The 21,000-nt window shown below is 41.7% G+C and overlaps 1 protein-coding gene across 7 annotated transcripts in view; it reads left to right on the plus strand.

The window, feature by feature from the left end:
• The window catches only part of LOC125769586 (four and a half LIM domains protein 2), a 93,684-nt gene extending 74,073 nt beyond the window's left edge, over nt 1-19,611 (plus strand). For 5 of the 7 annotated variants that reach the window (XM_049438322.1, XM_049438321.1, XM_049438323.1 and 2 more), the window contains 5 exons: nt 3,888-4,088; nt 4,175-4,349; nt 16,376-16,545; nt 16,633-16,819; nt 16,908-19,611. In XM_049438322.1, coding sequence (XP_049294279.1) covers nt 3,888-4,088; nt 4,175-4,349; nt 16,376-16,545; nt 16,633-16,819; nt 16,908-17,065 — 891 coding nt within the window. In that variant the 3' untranslated portion in view covers nt 17,066-19,611. Of the gene's footprint in view, nt 1-1,089; nt 1,597-3,887; nt 4,089-4,174; nt 4,350-9,941; nt 10,474-16,375; nt 16,546-16,632; nt 16,820-16,907 lie in introns of those variants that run through there. The other 2 variants (XM_049438324.1, XM_049438326.1) reach the window with 2 other exon arrangements.
• Nucleotides 19,612-21,000: the final 1,389 nt, after the last annotated feature.

A 21,000-nucleotide genomic window follows, 5' to 3' on the forward strand; every position in this document is an offset into this window, starting at 1 on the left:
TACTTCCGTGTAAGGTGCCGATTCCACATGTACCACCGAGCCGCAATTCACTAAATAGCATTTTTTAATTATTCACACACTTGCTTTATACTTATTTATCACTCACTTTACGCTTTAATGAATAAAATTGCACTAATAAATCGTCATGTGTACCTACTTTGATTGATTTATTCGTTAGAACTTTTTTGTCTCAGTAGCGTTCAACATTATTTGTGTTGAAAAAATGGCTATGCCTACTTGATAACTCCCGTAGAAAAAACAGAAAAGAACTCATAATAATGGCCAGAGGCCACCTAGCGAAACAAACTATAGCGCTAAACCTATTCTCATACCTAACGAACGTTTAGCGAAAATTTCATACAAATCGGTTCTGCCGTTTCGGAGGAGTTTGCACACTAACACCGCGACACGAGAATTTTATATATATAGATATATATATATATATATTTTCTAAAGATTCTTCCATCATAACATTTTTGCCTGGTTCTGCTATATATTAAACGGCTTAGTAATGTTGTAGCGAACGAATTTAATCAGAGTCAAACTAAATCCTACACGAACATTGCGCTACTCTTCGCCATAGTCGCTCCCATTCTTGCTCGCGCTCTAACACGCTGGAACTCCGGGCAAATGGTCCTAATAGCGTTGCTGTATGGCACGTCCTAAAGATCGCAACGATCGTACACGCATCTGCGCAAACTCTTGCGCAACCCAAACGCCACCAATACATGGCATCGTCTCCGTTACGGTGCCTTTTAACGGGTGAAGAACGGGGAAGTAAATTTTTCCGCTGATGTACTCACTAACGGCCAGAAAATGTCGATCCGAACCGGGTGTAAAAAGGATCACCGTTCTTTTACCTTAGCCCAGTAAAACGTGCGCAAAATTCAAACGGAAAAAATGTATTGAAAATTAGCAGGCGTACTCACTCTGCTCGCTGTTCGATACTGTCCCTAACGGCGAACTTCGCATTGAAGAAGGAAAGTGTGGGGTCCGTTTTCCGTTAAGTCTGAGAGGAGGATTGCGATGAGGGTGTGTTGCTGCGGAAGGGAACCCGTTTGCACCCCGACGAAGGCAGTCTGGCGTGAGCAGAACACGCACGGTTCACACAGTTCGCGACCAGCTTAGCTTAAACATAGTAACGAAAGGTTCTTCTCGTGGAGAACAAGTGCTTACTGCCCTTTTTTTCCTACCGAGTGTTTTGTTTTTCCTCCCCATATAAAACGCAAAAAAAGTTCAACCAAATCTGTTCATTCGATACTGGTTTTAAGCCTGAGAAAGTGACATTTACACGTGATTGTGTTCCCTGGTTCTAGTGTGCGCTGACTGTTTTGTTTGCGGAGCAACAATTGTTTTAGGGATTTGCTGTAACTTCCGAACATTCTATCGGGCCGATAAATAGAAACCGATTACAATGGCCGACGTTGATGTAATGCGTACGCAGACGGTCGAGGTGAAGAAGACGCGTAAAGTGAAAAAGACCACCACCACCAAGCGCCGCGAGTCGTCTGATCAGACCGGCGAGGTGACCATCACCGAGATGGAGCAGTCGGAGTTCGTCAACCAGAACCAGAATGCGCTGGAGGACAAGCAGGGGTAACGAAAAAGAGCGCCGACAAGGGAATGGTATTGGGTCTATCGGTGGTCGGCACGGCTGGAAATCAGGCTCATCATCATCACGATCGTCCTTGCGACTAAGGGATCGCGTTGCTTTGTGTTGTGTAAGATTGGAACTGTATGCCATCCCTCCATCCTGGGTGACTCCCTTATAAAGCGAGCAAAAGCGTGAGAGGTTAATCGGATTACCGAAGTGTGTAATGTAATCGATAGCTTTAAACCAATGACTGGGTGTATGATGTGGTTGGCATGATTCTCGCACCCGTGTTTTATTTTGCCCGTCCGGAGCATTCGGACGTTAATGACTAAATTAGGCGCGTCAGGTCAGGCTCGTAAAGTACGCATACTGACATGAGTTATGAGTTTGAGCACGATCGTTGTCGATACACTTGGAATACCGTCCAATATCTTGACCTCATCAGATAGCGATTACACTCGCGAACATGGCTTTTCACTCGCGGTCCTATCCGCCATGCCGAAGATGCATTCGAAAGATAAAATATTATTTTACTCCAGCGCCCCATCGTACAAGGTTGATGGACAAACGAATAAATTGAGGGCGATATATGAATGTTAACCTCTAGAGGTAATCTTTTTTGCTTCCTGTTCGATCGTTTGTTTCTTGTCTCGTAATTGCATACATAAAGGTCTATAAAGGAAGCGTAATATTATAGATTTTTTGATCTCAAATTTATTGCAATTTGTTTTTTTTTTCATTAAAAAAAATTAACTAATTTTTAAATGTCGCGATTTACGAAAATAATTTTACAAACTTTTAAGAACGTTCAAATATTAATTGTAACGAATAATTTATACGTACGAATACGGGGCCAGTTGATACGTTTCATGGCAAAAGTATTAAACATACCAAATTGGAAGCATATTATACATGCCAAATGTTTCACTTATGTTTCACATCATCCTTTGCATTCCCTTTGCCTTTTTGGCAAAATAAAAAGGCAGCGTGAAAATACGCTTGGCAGCTTGATCTGTGCTGGTGGATGTTGTAGACGTTAAGTGATCCAACGAAACGATCCACATTTCACACCGGGTCGATGTGTTTATGTATTTTTAAAAAAAACGTCCGTTCGTGCTAATGGAATTGAAATGGAAATTAAATTCATTTCATCTACCGCACTATGACATCCAGACGAGGTGCGAATAATTTGCATTCGTGACTTACCAGACGGCAGAAAGACAATTTGCCAACGTTTGCTAAAAATAAACAATATCAAAGTGTGAATTCCATCCAGCGTAAAGTTTGCTGATGATACATTTTAGACAAAGTTTATGCATGTTGTTACAATATATGCCGACGGAGAGGAATAAGAGACAAAACGAAACGTATAGAGCCTTTGTGCATCTGTCCGAAATGCGCCATATCGAAGCACTGCTGCTGTCCAAAACTTTCTTCCGTAGTAGCGTGTATCGTAATGTTTGCTTTGTAAGAAATTCGCCGTACGAGCGATAGGAAATAAAAAAGGAAATGGAAAATGTTCATCCCGCACGAGATATTGGCGGTTTTGCACTCGGCCCGCACACATGACCGAATTTCGGTTGCGCACCAACCGACCGGCCCCACTATAATATCGGGGCCGCTATTTTTAGTTATTCTTCCCACAACGGGGTGTGGGACCTCGTAAGATGACGGCAAAGGCCATAGAACTGCATCTCGCTTGTGGGTGGACGAGTGGAAACGTGTAACACGATTCGCTGAGTCTCTGGGTGATTCAAAACAAAACTCTGCCCGCGAACCAAGCAGTGAAAATGTTATGCTGCTTTTAGGCCGATTCGTGCGTGGAAAAGGGGATGGAACAGTAGTTTTTTTGCGGGGTTAAATTTGGAATGTTTGATCGTGGGCGATTGTGATTAATGATGATTCCAGTGACCGTAACAACGCACCGATATACACCATTCTAGCCTTTTCGTTATCCCTGCTCTAATTGAAAGGTATTACATGGTTTTACTGAAGATATTTTGTTTTTGCTCTTTTTTATTATGTGACATTGACCTAATCTATAAGTGAACGTGTATTATGTAAGATTATTACGATAAATTGAAACGATTACAACTTTGAGTAGGTTTAACTTTTATTTTTATTTAGAATAAACAAACACATATTAACGAATAAGAAACGAAAATTTTGAAAATATTGCAAGTTTAATTTTACTATTAGTTAATATTATTTACAACCCCATGGTCTTACAGAATAATTTGTTTTGATCATCCTACCTAAAACGTTCTAACAAAAATCAAAATTTTACTTAAAGCTTATTTTCAGTGGCGAGTACACCAAAGCTATGTCGAAGGACTGGCATTCAGGTCACTTCTGCTGCTGGCAGTGTGACGAAAGCCTAACCGGCCAACGGTACGTGCTGCGGGACGAGCATCCGTACTGCATCAAATGCTACGAGAACGTGTTCGCCAACGTGTGTGAGGAATGCAACAAGACCATCGGCATCGACTCGAAGGTAGAACACGAATGCTTCCTTCCTTCCACCTCCACAACTTGGATTGACCTTCATTGTAATTTTCTTCCCGTTGTTATCACCCGCAGGATCTCTCGTACAAGGATAAGCACTGGCACGAGGCCTGTTTCCTGTGCAACAAATGTCGCATCTCGCTGGTAGACAAACAGTTTGGCTCGAAGGCGGACAAGATCTACTGTGGCAACTGTTACGATGCCCAGTTTGCGTCTCGCTGCGATGGTTGCGGTGAAATCTTCCGTGCAGGTAAGTGTGTCACAGTGGTTGTTATTCCGCCGAACAGTGCTCTATTTCTTATCAAGAAGTTAATTTCGATCCTCCATCAAGTTCGACTAAACTGATCGATTTCCATCAACCAAATAATATGTCTGCTAGTTAGTTTATAGGCAGTAAGGCACTGACGCTCGTGATGATTATTCAAAGCAGCGCCCGTTTAGCAGAACGGGACTGCCCTCATACACAGAGGCGGACTAATTGCGCTGCGATTGATTCCGTCTAATCGAAACCGAAAAAAGCCATCTGGTTTTCCCTCCAATTCGGACTTGTGTTGTTGCGTGTTGGATGTGAACCACAGTGAACCAGAAGGTTTATTTATATTAGAGGTCACGCACATGAAAAATGAGGCGGCAGACTTATAGATCGACTCAAGAGGGATTAAATGGATTGAATTGTTACGTTTAAATTATGTTGATGTGCTCTTTCTCCCGGACTAGTATTCGCTTTCGATAATAACTCAGCGCGAAACGAAAATTTTTATCTTCATACACACGAGGATGACGCACCTCGCACACGATGAAGTAAAAAGTCAAGTACTATTCCGTTCCAATATTGTCGGCGGTGTTCTTGTTTGTGAAACAATAAATTATGGCCACCGTGCGGCAGTGACATAAAGAGGATAACTTTCAAAACTACATCGTACACAAATTCCCTCGTTGTAAAACGATGATGAATTGATCACATTGAGGAGTTGTCATCAAGCTGGAGGTACGAAGCGTTGTATAGGATACGCGTACATATGAACAAGTGACACGTCGTTGTGTCTCGCCGTCGTGTTTTGTGGTCTTTCTTTTGGAGCTTGTCTCAATGTCGCCGTGCCTTTGGTTTTGTAATCCAATCTGAGACAGTCGCACAAAGCTGACCCTCGGTACGTCCAGAAAGCGACCGCCGGAACAATTAAATTCAATTGGACTAAACAAATCCTCCGTCTTACTGTTGGACGTGAGATGCTATTCGTTTCATGTGACCTACAAAAAACACTTGCATGCTCACACACACGGTAACGTCGTGATGTTCTCATCTTTCATCGCTTGTTTGCTCCAGAATCTGGACATGACCTAAGCAATGTGATGCGCTCTCCTCAAGCAAAGCCTCACGTCATTTACTGGGGTGTTTTCTTTTTTTGGGTTAACACTACTTTAACCCAGTAAGGTTCGCTGAAAGACACATAAATTAGTCAAATAAAGAGATCACACCTTTCGCGCACCAGCCTTGACGCTCGCCGATCTCCAACAATCGGACACAATCTCCCGGGGGGCATTCATTATTGCTTCGATTACAAGGTGAAAACACCCGGGAAGTGTACAGACACGGCGATTACTCGGCATGGTTGTTATAATTGAAGATGGTGACCCTCGGCATATTGTAAGCCAAGTGCGCGTGTGGGCGATATTTTCCTCATTTCGTCTCCCTGTAGCTTCTCTGGATAGTGTCTAAAGACTAGCATTCGTGCGGACTTCGCTTTCACTCCTTGCACCGACATCATGGTCGGTCATGGTGGTACAAAACGTGGGCATAATTTTCATCACTTTTTTCACTCGGTAGGAGGCCAATTCCGTCGGATTTCGGGAGTTATCACTCGTGTCCTGTTGATGTGGCGGCATGAGGTGGAACAATCGAACTTTATTGCAGTGCCTTTTTGTCGAGTTGTCAGAAATGGTACGGTAGGGTAATAATATTGCTTTATTTGCTCCCACCTTGTGCTGGTAAATTTTACGCTGCAGGCGGGATTCGTAGAGTTTCCATTGAAATTGGCCCCGGTTTATTGGGCCCGATTTATTTCATAATAAGTGAAGTTTAAAGTTGGGATTCAACGCTACAAATTTGTAGACAACTATGCTAATGTGAGATGTCAGTAACTCGTTTCGACTATTTTAGGCAGTGAATTGCTTACTGACCTTCGCTGGACAAAAGATTTTTGTTGTTGGAGGAGAGACGTCTTCTTACCGCTGCGGCATTTCGTGTCAGTAAATGGAGATTCGTAAAACATAGACCATTTCCTAATGGGTCTTGTATACGATCAACAACGATCGAGCGTAAACGATCATCGTGCTCCAGAATACGACATCTATGGGCAGTTTCAATATCGTAAAACTTGACACTCTCAACGAACCACCCATAAGCAGACAGTTCGAGGAGGCCTCTTTTCCTGACACTCTTTGGTCTCCACGTGTGGGAGTTTCCTTTCGGATAATGTATTAGCGATCGAAAACTAGTAGAGATGTGGTCCAAAACGCTGTGTGTGGTGTATCGGCTGTCCGGGTCAATTCGATTGTGTCATTGTCCATTCTAGATTCTACCAAAGTTGGGGACACCTCACGCCAACGAATACTGTAGGTAGACAGAAGTGGCAAATAGTTCTTTCTCGCATATGATGGATATCGGTTTGTTGAGAATGTTTGTTTTATGCTGTATTAACGACGACTTCCATGTCCACTAGCACATGTTAGGTTATGTTTTGCTTTGGTGATCGCCTTGCCTTGCTAAATTTGCTTTACGAACAACCGGAAGCGACGTGCTCGCGCGGCATAAATGTGCATGAATCACTAACTGAGAAGAATATGAACGTAAAGGAAGATACATAATTCCTCTCATTTCACTTCACCGGGTCGAATCAGTTGTGGTTGAATGACGGAATCAGATTAGCGATGTGCGGGTTCGACGTGAAACTGATACATCATCTCATACGCATCATCTACATCAGTTCACCCATCACCAACGCCTGCCAGACGGGCGCAATAACCCTTTGAGGCCTTAGCACGGATGGAGACATCTAAGTCTACAGCCAGCAGAGAAGATTAAATGGGTTGGGTGGACTGCATCATGAACCTTCTCTACGGAGGGTGGTGGGCTGCACATTTGCATCACAAATGCATCATGTGCGCATTATCTCTTTACTATAGCAGTGTGCTTCAAGCTCGTGGAAGAACAAACCTTCGTAACGTTTGAAAGAACGCTTGATGATTTCCTTAACTTGATTCACGTATAATGTTTGTGGCTTGTTTACACGAGGAGGAAACTTCCTCTGCAAAAGCCTTGACAGTGAGGTTGGAGTTTTCATTATTTATTTTCCTTAGCTGTCTAGCTAAAGCTCATTGTTAAATAAAACCAACTATAGCGTGTAATTTATTCAGCTGCTTAATCGCAAAGAAGACCAATTAATTTCTGCCACAATTTTGTATTGATTTGTCAAACGTCGCAAAGCAGGAAGAGTGTAAGCAATAGACAGAACACTGAATGAAACAAATGGCCAACCTCATTTAAAAGTTTTAAATTATTAATCGGTTAAACGATCGTCAAGCACACGATTGCTTTAAAACGTTTAAAAAGAGGTAAACGGAAATTGATTGTTATTTTGACAAAACTGATTATTAGCGCACATCTGCCAGGGGCTTCCAATGGCATTGTCGTACATTAATAGGAAGTTTTTGTGGAATTAAACCGATCTAGGGGTTTTGTTCGCGAAAGCACTTGCGTTCGCATGTACAAAGTCAACTCACTGTCCAATAATTTAAGTTTGAATTATGTGTGAAATAGTCCGTCACAATGTGGGTGGCATATTCTTTTCTGCCTTCCCAGTTGTCGCATCGTTTTACAGCCCTTTTAGAACCCTTTACCGTATTAGGTAACTTTTACAATAAAGCATTGTGTTGTGTGTAGGCAGTGAAGAACACAATGCTGACAGTATTATGCCTTCGTCCCATGACTTCGTAACCAAGCTTAAGGTCAGAAACAAAGCAAAACAAAGATCTTTTGCACAGAAAAGACACCCTTGGGATGATTTACTCCGAAACGATAATTCTCGAAACGTAATTGCTCTTAATCTACGGTGGACAAAAGCGTGTCAGATTATATGTGGACCCACCATCATCAGCAGTTACTATTTGCCAAAAGAATGGCCGCCAAATTGTCACTAACCATTCCTGGAAAATAATGGATGAAAAAACTGGGTTGATAAATTGCATTCCAAGAAGTTTTGTCTGACGAACCGAATGAAAGATCGTTTACTGAATCTATTAGAGTAGGTGAACAATTGACCACTAGTGATCGTATAAACTGGATCTGCTTTTTTAACCCTTTTTCTTTTGTGTTGTTTTCCACGCCATTGGTATGTTTTCGTCCATGAACGAAGGGTTTATTTGATTTTCTTCACACCCTACTTTACCCTTTTTTGTGCTGTGTTTCTTTCATCGGTAGAATCCTTCAACATATACCCACTTGGTCGGAATAAAGCAGGGGGACATATCACGACACAACCTGCCCCGGTTTTATTATCTTTGCCTACGTGAGACCACGCACTAATCCGTAGACACAAAAGTGGTTAACTTTGAGTGTCGCACAGTGTTTGTGGGTTTAGTGTGTGTGATTTTTTTTTCTTTTAAAATTAAACGTTACTTCCTTCTTCCCACATTTATGAAATTTTCAAGTTGACTCGCAGCGTGACAAGGCAAATGGATGAGCTCCACACAAATTGAGTTCAGTTCGCTTATCTACCACTTCTTGGCTGCACCGGTGACGATAATAAGACGGGCATGCAAATGTGCACCACACTTTTTTAAGCCAGTTGCAACAACATTAAGTTAACCTTACCACAGGCAAAATGGTCGATTCGATTTCTAGCAGAAACTGGTTGATATTAGGATTTACACATTCCGAAGTTGTTGTTTTTTTTTATATTTATCATATTGCTACACATATGTGTCGTAAATAACAACGAGACCTACCGTAAGGAATAACAAAGTGTTTCCCATCGCCACTGATAGCAAATTGTTCTCACATTATAGGCGAGAAAGCTTTGTGACACGCGAGCTTTTCTTTCGCTTCCTTTTCATTGGCCGAATAGAATGTTTGCATGTCAAAATCAATTTTGGCTAGTAAATTTCCCTTTCCTTCCCTGGCGGTGGTAGAGTTACTTTCTTCACAAAAGACATCACGAAGAAATGTTAGCTGCTTTTTACTATTCGATCGCAAAAAAAACCATCACTGGTTTATTATTGCTCTTTGCTTATCCACCTTCCGGCGACAAGTATCGTGATGGATGCGATCAGAGTCATCAAACAGAAGTACACCCTAGAACTTGGCTGTAGCCCCAACCGCGCGAACCATGCAAAAGGAAATAAATTTGTAAAATTGTGACTCAATGCCAAACGCCGCAAAGAACGATTGATTTAACCCCGCTCGTGGCGTATCCCTTTGGTAAGGAAAGAAAGAAAGGGTAGAACCTTTTTCTCTAAAGCGAGATGCGAAGGGGACGGAAGAGGGTGGTGGTGGGGGTCCTGAGGTGAGTGAATACCGCAAAACTCTCGAAGATGACGACAGCCGTCTACGAAAGACTTTGACTTTGCGGGGACGTTTGTGTTATGGGTGCGAGAAAACAAAAGAACCATGGAATGGCAATTGTGGATGACGAAGGGGACAGGCTTGCCGACTCACCACGCAGTACCGATGGAGAAAAAATCGCTTCAACCCTCTGCTCAGTTCCTCCGTATGGCTGGCAGCAAACCAACCCCTACCGACTACTTCGGGGGTGACTACTCACGCAATAAGTACTACTACCCCGAAGCCGGTTCGAGGCGTGAGTTCAGTTATGAATGAACGTTTGACCAGTGCACATCGGTAGAGATAGTGAGCCCGATCGGTGCGCGTATGTGTATCAGAGTGCAGTATCAAAGCCAGAGTGCGAAACGTATATAGCCAGATTGATTGATCCGTGAACAGAGTGATTGTTTTTCGTTGATTCTACTGCAAAAAGAAGTTGTGTAAAGTTTCGTGTTGAAATTGGCAATTTTTGGTGACATCCGAACTATTTTGCCTATTTTGTGTGGTAAAGTGCCTGAACAAAAAATCTCAACAAACAAAAAAAAGCAATAGACGATGGCCATGGATATTCTATCGTCCGATTTCGATTCCCGGTTGCGGCTGAAGACGAAAACGATCGGTGGCGAACGGATCAAACGGGCTAAGGACAATAATGAGGATATTGCCATCCTTAGCATGTTTCTCCCGGGTGCAACTGCTGCAAAAGAGCAGGAAAAATTCCGCTGTCATCTCGGCATGGATTGCCGGGTCGGTGACTGTCGCGATACAACGCCAGGTACATCTTTCCGGCGTCTCTTACAACAGCAAAATCATACACTAAAACAAATATGTCCACGGCATGGGCAAATGAGTTTGAATTAGTACGTAACTCCTTTCGATTATCACCACGGTCCCCGCGTGTGTGTGTGTGTGTGTGTGTGTATGCAACAGTGTTCCGCTTCCGTTGCCATCTACGGTCAGAGGTAAACAGGCTCATCATCGTGTCGACGAGAAAAGTGAGCTGTTCACCGTGTCCATTTAGGTCCAATTAACGGGCGCGCGATAATTGCCGCCAAAGCTCTTGACGTTGCGCTCGTTGTCACTCGTACAGGGAACCATGGTGGGTGTGAAAAAGCGAAACGCACCCATACCAGCCGCGGATCGTTGGGTTTGGTTTTGTGTGTTTTTCTGGTCTCCGCGATCCGATACTGCTAGTGTTGACATCGGTTGGCCATCGCCAAGGGCTTGCCGTTTGATCGATAGACAGGGTTAATGTCGCCATTAAAGCAATCGAGACATAGTAGCGAGTCTGCAGCACCTCTTCTGCCCCTCTTTTCTCATTGCAGCCTCAGAACTGGATTGGTTTTCCTCTTTAATGCGTATGATACGTGTTCTATATTTTCCCTGGGCAACATACATACTGCACGGACCATTTATTGACGCCATATTCAAAGATCGATCTTTGAAGAAGAATGCCATTTGGTTTTAGTATACTCGATGAACTGCGCATAAAAGCGGGCCATTAATGCAAATGTGAAATTTATTGGAGCTATTTATTTTTGGAGCCTATGTGTGTTATGTGCGGTTCCTTTATTTCCCTTATTAGTAGGAAAGCTGAATCGGTAAAGTGTTTAATTGATTCAGCATAAACATGGTCCACTAGTAAAAGGATAAAATTTTCATATAAGTCTATAACTACTTTTCATATTCCCGCAAAGAAAATAGCGGGCGAAAGTGTCGTTAGCATTGTAAAAAACAATTTACCTTCATTACGTGTTTCATTCAGGAAGCTTCTTCTTTGTGGGCTTTTTGAAAATACCGTGATCTCACCACACTGTTGATCTGTCTCAGCTCTGCGCTACATTGCAATCTCAAGTGCACTTCTTCTACACTCAATCACAGGGTCAAGTAACGTAAAGCTTCTCGTCCTAAAAAAAATATAAATCATGCACAATTTTGACAAACGCTTATGTGTTGGTCTATGTACATCAGACATACGGCAAAATTTATGCAAAAAAATTCCACCACGGCTGTTGGTGAGAAACGATTTTGCAAGGTGCTGTGAAGAAGTTTGTTTTTTTTTGTTACTTGTTATTTATTTTTCTACAACACACATCTTCATCCTCTCCCCATAACGGGGCCATAAAAAAATCATGTCCATTAATCCCATCGAGGTAAATTTGATTTTGGTTTGTGCCGTTTTTGCGGCAGGTTTAATCTGCATGTGCGGGTTTTCGTTGCCAGTTGAAACATATTGCTGGTGTGAAGAAAAAAAAGTACAACAAACTTTCAAAGTCCTCTTTACCGCGTGGGTGTAAATGTTGCCCCGCGAGTAGATGTCTCGATAAACGTCGTGGCGATCGGAAATTGTTGCTAGTCGTCGAAGCTTTCGCACGTGGGAGGCATTCCGGGGTCATCGTGCATTGGCGGATGGGAAAAGCACATGGAGATTTATAGTGTCCCATTGAAGCAGCAACCCAACGGCTTCAATCGATGGGAGATACATTCATCTGAGATTGAAAAGCAAGTAGGAAATATTCGTTCTTTTTTGGCTGTTGGCAAATTGGTATTGCTTTCGGGATTGTCAAATGAGAGACACTTTGAAGGATGATTGAAATGATTGTACAAACAAAACTGGATATATTTACAGTACAAGCATCAAATGTGTATTTTGCACATTTGATTTGTTTGTTTTGCTCCAGTTGACATTTAAAATTAATGTGCGATGCATTACCGAGTGAAGATTTTAATTAAAGAGCAAATATATAATAATTGCTGATATTATTAATGCATGTATGTTTTGGAAATATTTATTTCTCCATTGCAAAGCCATAGAATTTTCATTTTTTCCTGCTTTTTATTTAATACCATTATTAGAGACACCATTTTTTTAACCTTGTAACTATTAATATATTTCGGAAATATTCTTATCTCAACATGTCCCATGTATGCCTTTCCATGATGCACAGAACTGAAATAAAAAATGTTACCAATCTATTTTCGGTGAACAGCTTCTCAAGAAGCTCATCTCATATTTCTCTAACCTTTTTCGATAGATTTTTTGTTGTTGCTTATTTTCTCTCATGTTCCATCTCTCAATCGTGTCGTTTATGTGATAATCGAATCAATAAAATGACAAAATTTGGACGTTAACGTTTGGCTACAGCACATTGAATGCGTTAATGTGCCAATTTGTTGCTGGCATGTGGCTCGCTCATGGCGAAGAAATAAAATAAAATATTTATAGACCGATATTTGCTCGAATTTGTGTCATCAATTTGATCGCGTTTCGATTATTGATCAACCGAGCGATTGGATCCAACACAACCAAACCACAGAATGGATGCAAATAATCGTTCCATTGTATCGGAAGGCTCACAATTTCAGTTCGTATCGCTCATTAGAATGGAATGCTACAGTTCTCCCACATCCGACGCATGACTTGACTTGGTCCTCACGGTCCCAATAATGGATGCACATTTATCACAACAACAGACCAATAGAGTCGATGCTAATTCGGTGCCCACATTCCCACAAACCTCCTCTAGTACAGGAAGTATGGCGTTGTTGTATTAATTAATTTTTAAACCTTCTGTTCGAACTTGTCCTCCTGTGACTTTTTTCCTATTTTAGCAAATAGTTTACGGAGTCGATAAGGGGAGCTTAGAATTATTTATCGTTTCCCAGTTTCCAGATGTCGTTTAAATGTTTACACCAATTGCCTCATTATGCTATGGGCCGTTCGCGAAAGAATAATGGCATATTGTGCTTGTATTACTTCTTTGGCATTTTGGTGATATACAGAGAGAAACAGAGAAAGGATCGTTCATAAAAAAACATGCACAACATCTTGTTTGACTGCATACCTCCTACATGTTTTCGATCAGCTCCACTTCTTTCGTTCCGTTTTCTCTTTACCAGCAACATGTACATTATAATTTATTGCCAGTTTTTTTTCTCTCTCTCTCTCTTTCACACACACATCCTCCGGTGCGGAAATAAATGTGCAGAAACAAATATTAACGACTTGCGTTTAACAACTTGATTCAAATGTTGTTTATTTTGTCCAACACTTGCCAACATTCCTCTAATTGACTAACCAAAAAACGTGCCATCGAAACATGTTGTTAACCATCCTCGGGACGGTGATAAAAACCCGGTTCGTCCGGATGGAGCGTTTGATGGATGGTAGCACGTATAAATCAACGCTTAAACTGGTGACAAACTCGCCTACATGTGTTTCCTCGCAAAGGTGTTTCTTGCCTTGCCGCCTTTTTTAGCCCGTGCCGGCTGCCTGGTCGATTGATCGATTGAATATGCAATAGACCTAATTAATCTTTTTCCGCGCATAGCGAAGGCAACAGGAACGCAAGAAAGAAAAACAAAACAAATCAGCAGAGACCTCTCAAAGCCGTTGGTGACTGTGTCGAACATTGAACGATCGCACGGTGGAGCAATGGGAGAACAATTGGACAATTAAAATGTTTTTATTTTTGATACGAACATAAATATTACGAAGGTATTGTTGAGGGCGCTAAGAATTTTAAATATATATTATACGAGATAGTGTGAGAAAGAGTCGCAAGGAGAGTGTGAAATATTCGACATAAACGCCCAAAAAGGCACATTTGAAAATAAATTAAAATATACACCCATCTTACAACATTAGTATGGAGGGTAAATATCACCGCCACAATGATTAGTCTGTCAAACGGGAGAATAATTTATTGACACATAATTGTGACGGACCGATCCTCGGTGTACTCCCTTGGGATAAGATCAATATATTGCTTTATTTAACCGCCTTTTCCATCGGATGGCCTTCATCGTTCAAACTCTCCACCGAGCAAACCATCACCTGTTTATGCCTGCTCCGGAAAGGAAGTTAGCAAGCGTTCGCCCCCACACAAACCGATTAATCTGCTACTACCCCATGGTCGCCCTTTCGGTTCCTCGCTTTCCCCGTTAGTAAAACGCCACCGGGTTTTACTTTCAACCGTAAAAGGCCCTGGTTCTCGCTTTCCCAGCATCAGAGCAACAGTTGCTGTCGCTGTTTGTTGCTGACGGAAATGGACATGTGCCACCCTCGTTCGCGTTCCGGGGACACCGGTGTAGCGCATGTTTGGCGAGTAACCCTCGCAAACCGCCCACTACTGGGTTTCTTGTTCGTGTCGCAAAACATGAGTGTTGCCAAAACAAGAAAAAAAGTAGTTCCCAAGTACGACGCGTACCCCCGTGAGCAAACATCGAATTGATCAACTGTTTAACCTTCTCCCATGGAGCATGGCAATTATTTATTAGGCCCATCCCCGCCCTATCGTGATGAAAAAGATGTGCGGTTACGGGAATGGAACTGGCGCTAACCGCAATTCTTATAGCTCCTTTTACGGAAGGAAGCGAAGATGAATCATAATCAATCGGCTCTTCTCACTCATGCTTGGTGGACGCTACACAAACATCCGAATGCAATATATTGCAGACTTCGGCGTTTTCCCTTTCCAGAAGAATTTCCTTTTCGGGTAGTTTGTATCCATACTTTGTGTTATGAGCTACTAAACATGCTCGTGCGCTTAACATGCGGAATTGATCGTGAGTTACGTGTCGCAGATATAATAGCTACCGATGAGTTAGCATGGTATCAAGAAGTCATCCATATAGAAGATCCATTAACTTTTATATTTTATCCTGCTGTTCCAATTTCACATCTCTTCACTGATCATGATTTTCGTTCGTCAATTTTTGAAAGAATAAATAGAGATAGAGAAATGCAGGACATCCTTGGTGGAGATATCTTCATTCAGCATACCTACGCTATCAAAAACTCTCTCGTGTTTGATAATAATGTGTTATAGTCCACTCATGATCAATGAGGCCATCCAAGGAAGGAACACACACCCCTATGTAATACTCATATCGCGGTATGGGAGATCAGGAGTAGTGTTACCTCATTCGTGGATATGATCTTGCTATTCAAAATGATGAAACTGTCCGTTTCTAGAGGCTAAGGCCTCGATCAACGAAATTGTCAACGAATGAAATGTTAGGAAGAATTATTTCTGCTTAAAACTAACGCTACCGGCTACCGAAACATCTTGATTGATAACATTATTTATATGTATTTGTGGAAAAAATAACACCAAGCGGTTTAACTATTTGATAGAAGCCTATTTATGCATCCATTAACATTGTATGCAACGCTCTTTGAGTGTGGCAGGTAAATAGTAAACAAAAGCCAATGTTTAGTGGATTAATGGAGGCGCCCGGCCACACAAGATAAGCCGGGTGTTTGTGTCTGTACTATTGACATAATAAGCAGTATGTAGGTATTTATGTTTACCTCGCCTCATCGGTAATGGGATGACGATAAGCTCCGTTTCGGGATGGGTGCGCAACACGTGTCTTTGTAATCGATCTTTCATCGTTGAAAGTCCACCGGTTAACTAACAAGGTCGTTCGAATGTGGTGTGAGTTCTCTGTTGAAGTATTTGTTTGGGCGATATGCCTGTTTGAAGTGTCCATTTATTTGATTCACGTGGAACAGGTGTGGCAATAACAGCGTTAAGAGTCCGGAATGGTTGAGTTTAAAGAGTTGATGCATTTTTGTTTTCCAGGTTCTACCTGTTGTTTACGCTCATTGGTTTGCTGTAATTATTAATTTCAATTGTTCTCCCTCTGTTTTTAATTTCTTTCTTCACCAGGCACGAAGAAGATGGAGTACAAAACCAGACAGTGGCACGAGAAGTGCTTCTGCTGCTGCGTGTGCAAAACCGCCATTGGCACAAAGTCGTTTATTCCTCGCGAGCAGGAAATCTACTGTGCCGGCTGCTACGAGGAGAAGTACGCCACCCGATGCATCAAATGCAAGAAGGTAAGTCGGTCTATTGTCTGATATGAATGAAGTATTCGCGCAACTATTAACATTTCTTATTGTTGTGGTGTCGATCCTTGCATTCAGATCATCACAAGCGGTGGTGTAACGTACAAGAACGAACCGTGGCATCGTGAGTGTTTCACGTGTACGCACTGCCAGGTATCGCTTGCTGGCCAGCGCTTCACAAGCCGCGACGAGAAGCCCTACTGTGCCGAATGTTTCGGTGAACTGTTCGCGAAGAGATGCACCTCCTGTACTAAGCCCATCACTGGTAGGTTACGCGCACCATCGGACGCAGATCGCACTAAAGTGACCCTTATTTACTGTGTGTTTTCTATTGCTACCACCATCGTTCACAGGCATTGGCGGTACGCGCTTCATCTCGTTCGAGGATCGTCACTGGCACAACGATTGCTTCATCTGTGCCATGTGCAAAACGTCGCTGGTTGGGCGCGGTTTCATCACCGACGAGCAGGATGTCATCTGTCCGGAGTGCGCTAAGCAGAAGCTGATGTAAACGCGACGCCATAGCTAACCCCCTGTACGGCGTAATCATCGTCATCATTATTTTCATCGCCACCATCAGTGGAAGGTTCCCGGGAGGATCACACGTTACACACGGAAAGAAACTCCGCCTAGTTGTTGGTAGCGCAAAAACAAAAGAATGGACATAACTTACGCATACGTAGCAATCAGCAGGAAGAAGCTTTCATCCATTTGTTCATCACCAGCGCCATTCACACGAGATGATGATCATCGATCGTATAAATTATTTATCTGTACAGCGCACCCGCCCTGTTGGTTGCTGTTTTTATGCTCTTCGTTTATGTATGCGCCTGTCCTTTTTTGTCTGTTGTATTAAGTATTCTGTCCTTACGTTGTCGTTTTTTTTTTACTCCCTCGTGTCCCTTTATATCTTTGGATTTATGTTTCCTGTTGCAAATACAGCAAATAAGTATTCGATATTTTGTTATACTAATAGAGCCATCATGATACGAACTTGCGCAATGTGTGTTTAGTTGTTTTGCCTTTTCGTTTTTTGTTTTCCTCATCTGTGTTTTCCCGAACCTGTGCGATATGTGTGCCCTCGATCTGTCGTTTTGGGTGTACTTTGCCATTAAGCATATTTACAAGCCTGCAGAGCGTAGTAAGATAACGATGTAGTTAGAAAGCAAAAAAACAAAAAGAAAAATATTGCGACAAGGAAACAATTGAATGGAAAGTACGTAAGAACGGGTGTGTTTGTGTGTGTGTATGTGTGTATATGAGTTGGATGTATGTAGAGAAGAAAAACGAAAGAAAAGCAAGTTCAACATGGGGAAGGTGAGGAGGAATAGGGAAGAAACGCGAAAGGACAACTTGTGTCAGTAGTGTAGCGTAGCGAACGGCCTATATTCACTGAAGATGCCTTTTTACTATCAAATAATAATCCCCCCATACCTACACACAGCTGCGGGCAAATGAATGCGTGACTATTGTTTGTGTTTTTTTGTTTAACGCAGCTAGAGCAAACGAAACTATATTAATGTTTAGACCGCGTAAGGCAGAAAAAGCGTTGGGCACAGAACGAGATCGCGCTCGCATCGCGTTTAGTCATTTTATCGTGAAACAAGAAACTGTGTTTGCTTCCAAAAGCTAATGTTACCGTTTTCCCGTCGACGTTACTCTGGAACGAAACCGCATCCCTAGCGCTTTCTAGTGTGTTATACCCTGTATTGAGTTTACCTTTTAGCGAAAGTTAAGAAGTGGAAAATATTTCAACGAACAATGGATACACACGAAACAGGTAAAACAAAACCGTGTGTACGAGTCCTGGTGAGACATTAAACAGGAAAATAAATATGTAAAAAAAAATTGATAGCCAGTATAAAGGACGTGACGAAGCAACGGAAATGACGACACGTCGAAGAGCAGAATTGAACAAAAAGGGGTAACAAATTGGGACACAAAATCACAATGTACGCGGTGCAATTAACCAACTTATTATACACTATGTCGCCATGTCCATTTAAAGAGAGATGATTCATAATATATCTTTGTGTACATTAGTGGGAAGGAAAGGACAGAGGCAGAAAGAGGAAAAGGGAAAAAGGGAAATATTTTCCAGCTCGTTGTTGCCGCCTGCCGCCGCGGCTGTGTGCCGTGATCGTTTTTAAATTATTTATTCGTTAACCACGGAAGAAGAAGAAAAAAAAAACAACACAATGCGGTCCACATGCAGTCATCTAAGCGCGCATCTTAGTAACATCATATTCATATACATAACAGTGCGGAATCGAAATAGAAATCACACATACGGTTTAATCTAATAAATAAATCTTTAAATAAAATCTTAAACGACAAAACAGACAAGCAAACAAACAAAAAAACGAATAAAACAATACAACCAAACAACATTCAATCTCCCTTTCTCTTTGTCTCTCTCTCTCTCTCTCGCTCTCTATTGATCCGTGAACATGTGTATATGTACTCACGTATCGCCCTGCCGATGCTTAAGTCTGGTACCAGGTGCAGGTGAAACAAACTTAATTTATACAGCGACACCTTTAACAATGTTATCCTGCAGGCAAACTAACCATTAGTGAACCATTTAAAGATAGAAAGATTTAAAGCTCTAAGTAAGTGGTAAGGCTTTAAACAACAGAATATTACAACTATGCACGTATTTGTACACGGACACAGACACACAAAGAACCGTTACAAATAGCTTTTTCTTATATTTATTTCTTTTCTTTGCAAATGGAAAGAAAATGTTAATTAAAAAATACACTATTTACAATCTTCGATACACCGTTGCAATTTAATTTATTTAATCTTTTATTTAACTTGACCAGTGTGGCAAAGCTAGCAAGTGGTGTTGCGTATAGTGATTTAACACGAGAAACAAAATACAACCAACCTCTGTGGCCTTTCTGTACATTGAAACGACTAAAAATAGTCCTAGTAAATTATGCTGTACATTGCGAAAATCTAATCTGGCTAAAAGAGATGTCCTGTTATGCTTACATATTGACGAAGATGCATATTGTGTAATGTAATAAAGCGGTAAAACTCCTTCTAGAATGCGTTTTGTGTAGGTTGGGTTTTAATTTCAATTCGAAACACAAAAACTGTACTAAGTAAATATTTATTTTTAATTCTTAAATATTATCTACGTTTTACATCGCTGTCAACAATCATTTTGTTATTGTACTGCCATCAAATCAACATTCATTGCCTTTTATTTTACTAATAACGACGAACATTGTGTATTTATGTATTTATATTTATACGTAGCTAGGTTATTTTTATTTTTTATTTACATTTCCATCATTACGGCTTTGGCCGTTTTGTCAACCACAGAGGGCTAAAGTGATTAAAATTTTCAAAAGGCATTTCTTTCTTGTCCTTTGCCTAATCCTGGGCATACACTCGGTTGTAGATGACTTTTGTTGTGGTTGTAGTTATTGGTACTGTTATTGTTAAGTGTTGGTGTCCTATTTTATTGTGTGCTTGCACTTCTATTGTTTCATTGTGATGCAATGTCCATAATGGTACTATAGCTTGGTTTTGGTGGAGGTATGTTAGCAACAGTGATCTGGTCTCTCGATGTTCCGATCTACACGGTTGATGGAGTGAACGAGTAGTGAACTGTCGTACGTTGTTCGTGACTGATCGGGGCTGTAACAAACAAACAACAATTAGAATTTTGCGGACAACACAAAACACCCGGTCTGCCTCCCTTTTTGCGTCTCTGGTGTTATCCTCGAAGGCGACTGTTTCCTCAACGGCTTGGCTAAGGCACTACAACAAAAAACATGTAAAGACGGATACAACACAACGGCTAACAATAATTGTAGAATAGCATAGGAATTCAAAGGATTCAAAGGATAAGGACCGTTGTCCCTGGCGAAGTGGAAGATAAGCCTTATGTACTTCAGGTCCCTGTAAGAAAGAAACATCATGGATCGGTATATCCGACTGTATGCCGATGGCTTCAACTGCCCTTATCAAGCAGGGCCTCGCGGCTTCAAATTCCACGCAGGACCACAGAAGGTGATTAACATTGTGGAATCCAATGCCGCAGCCACAGACTTTCGTCTGAGTCAGATTCGTCCGCTTCTCACATGAAACAGGAAAAGTTACTGTGGGGAACGAAGGAACTCTTGGGATAAGATGGGTCGGTCGTAAAATGCGCCCTCTCTGACATCTGTTTTGGCCAATGAATCTGCCTGAGAATTTGCAATGAGAATGAACCCATGTTAGCGAGATTCTAAACGCCTTGTAAGGTAATCCTGACTCTTAATGGTCAGGATGGTAAGGTATTCTTGACTCTTAATAGCCTTTGGGGATCTCAGTGATTCAATAGCACTAAAGCTATCTGTAGAAATGAAATACTGATCCGGAGAACTCGCTGCTCTCAATAATAGTGCGTAAAAGATTGCGGCTAGCTAGGCAATGCGATCTATATCT

The sequence above is a fragment of the Anopheles funestus genome, chromosome 3RL (assembly GCF_943734845.2).
Source record: "Anopheles funestus chromosome 3RL, idAnoFuneDA-416_04, whole genome shotgun sequence".
Classification (NCBI taxonomy): domain Eukaryota; kingdom Metazoa; phylum Arthropoda; class Insecta; order Diptera; family Culicidae; genus Anopheles; species Anopheles funestus.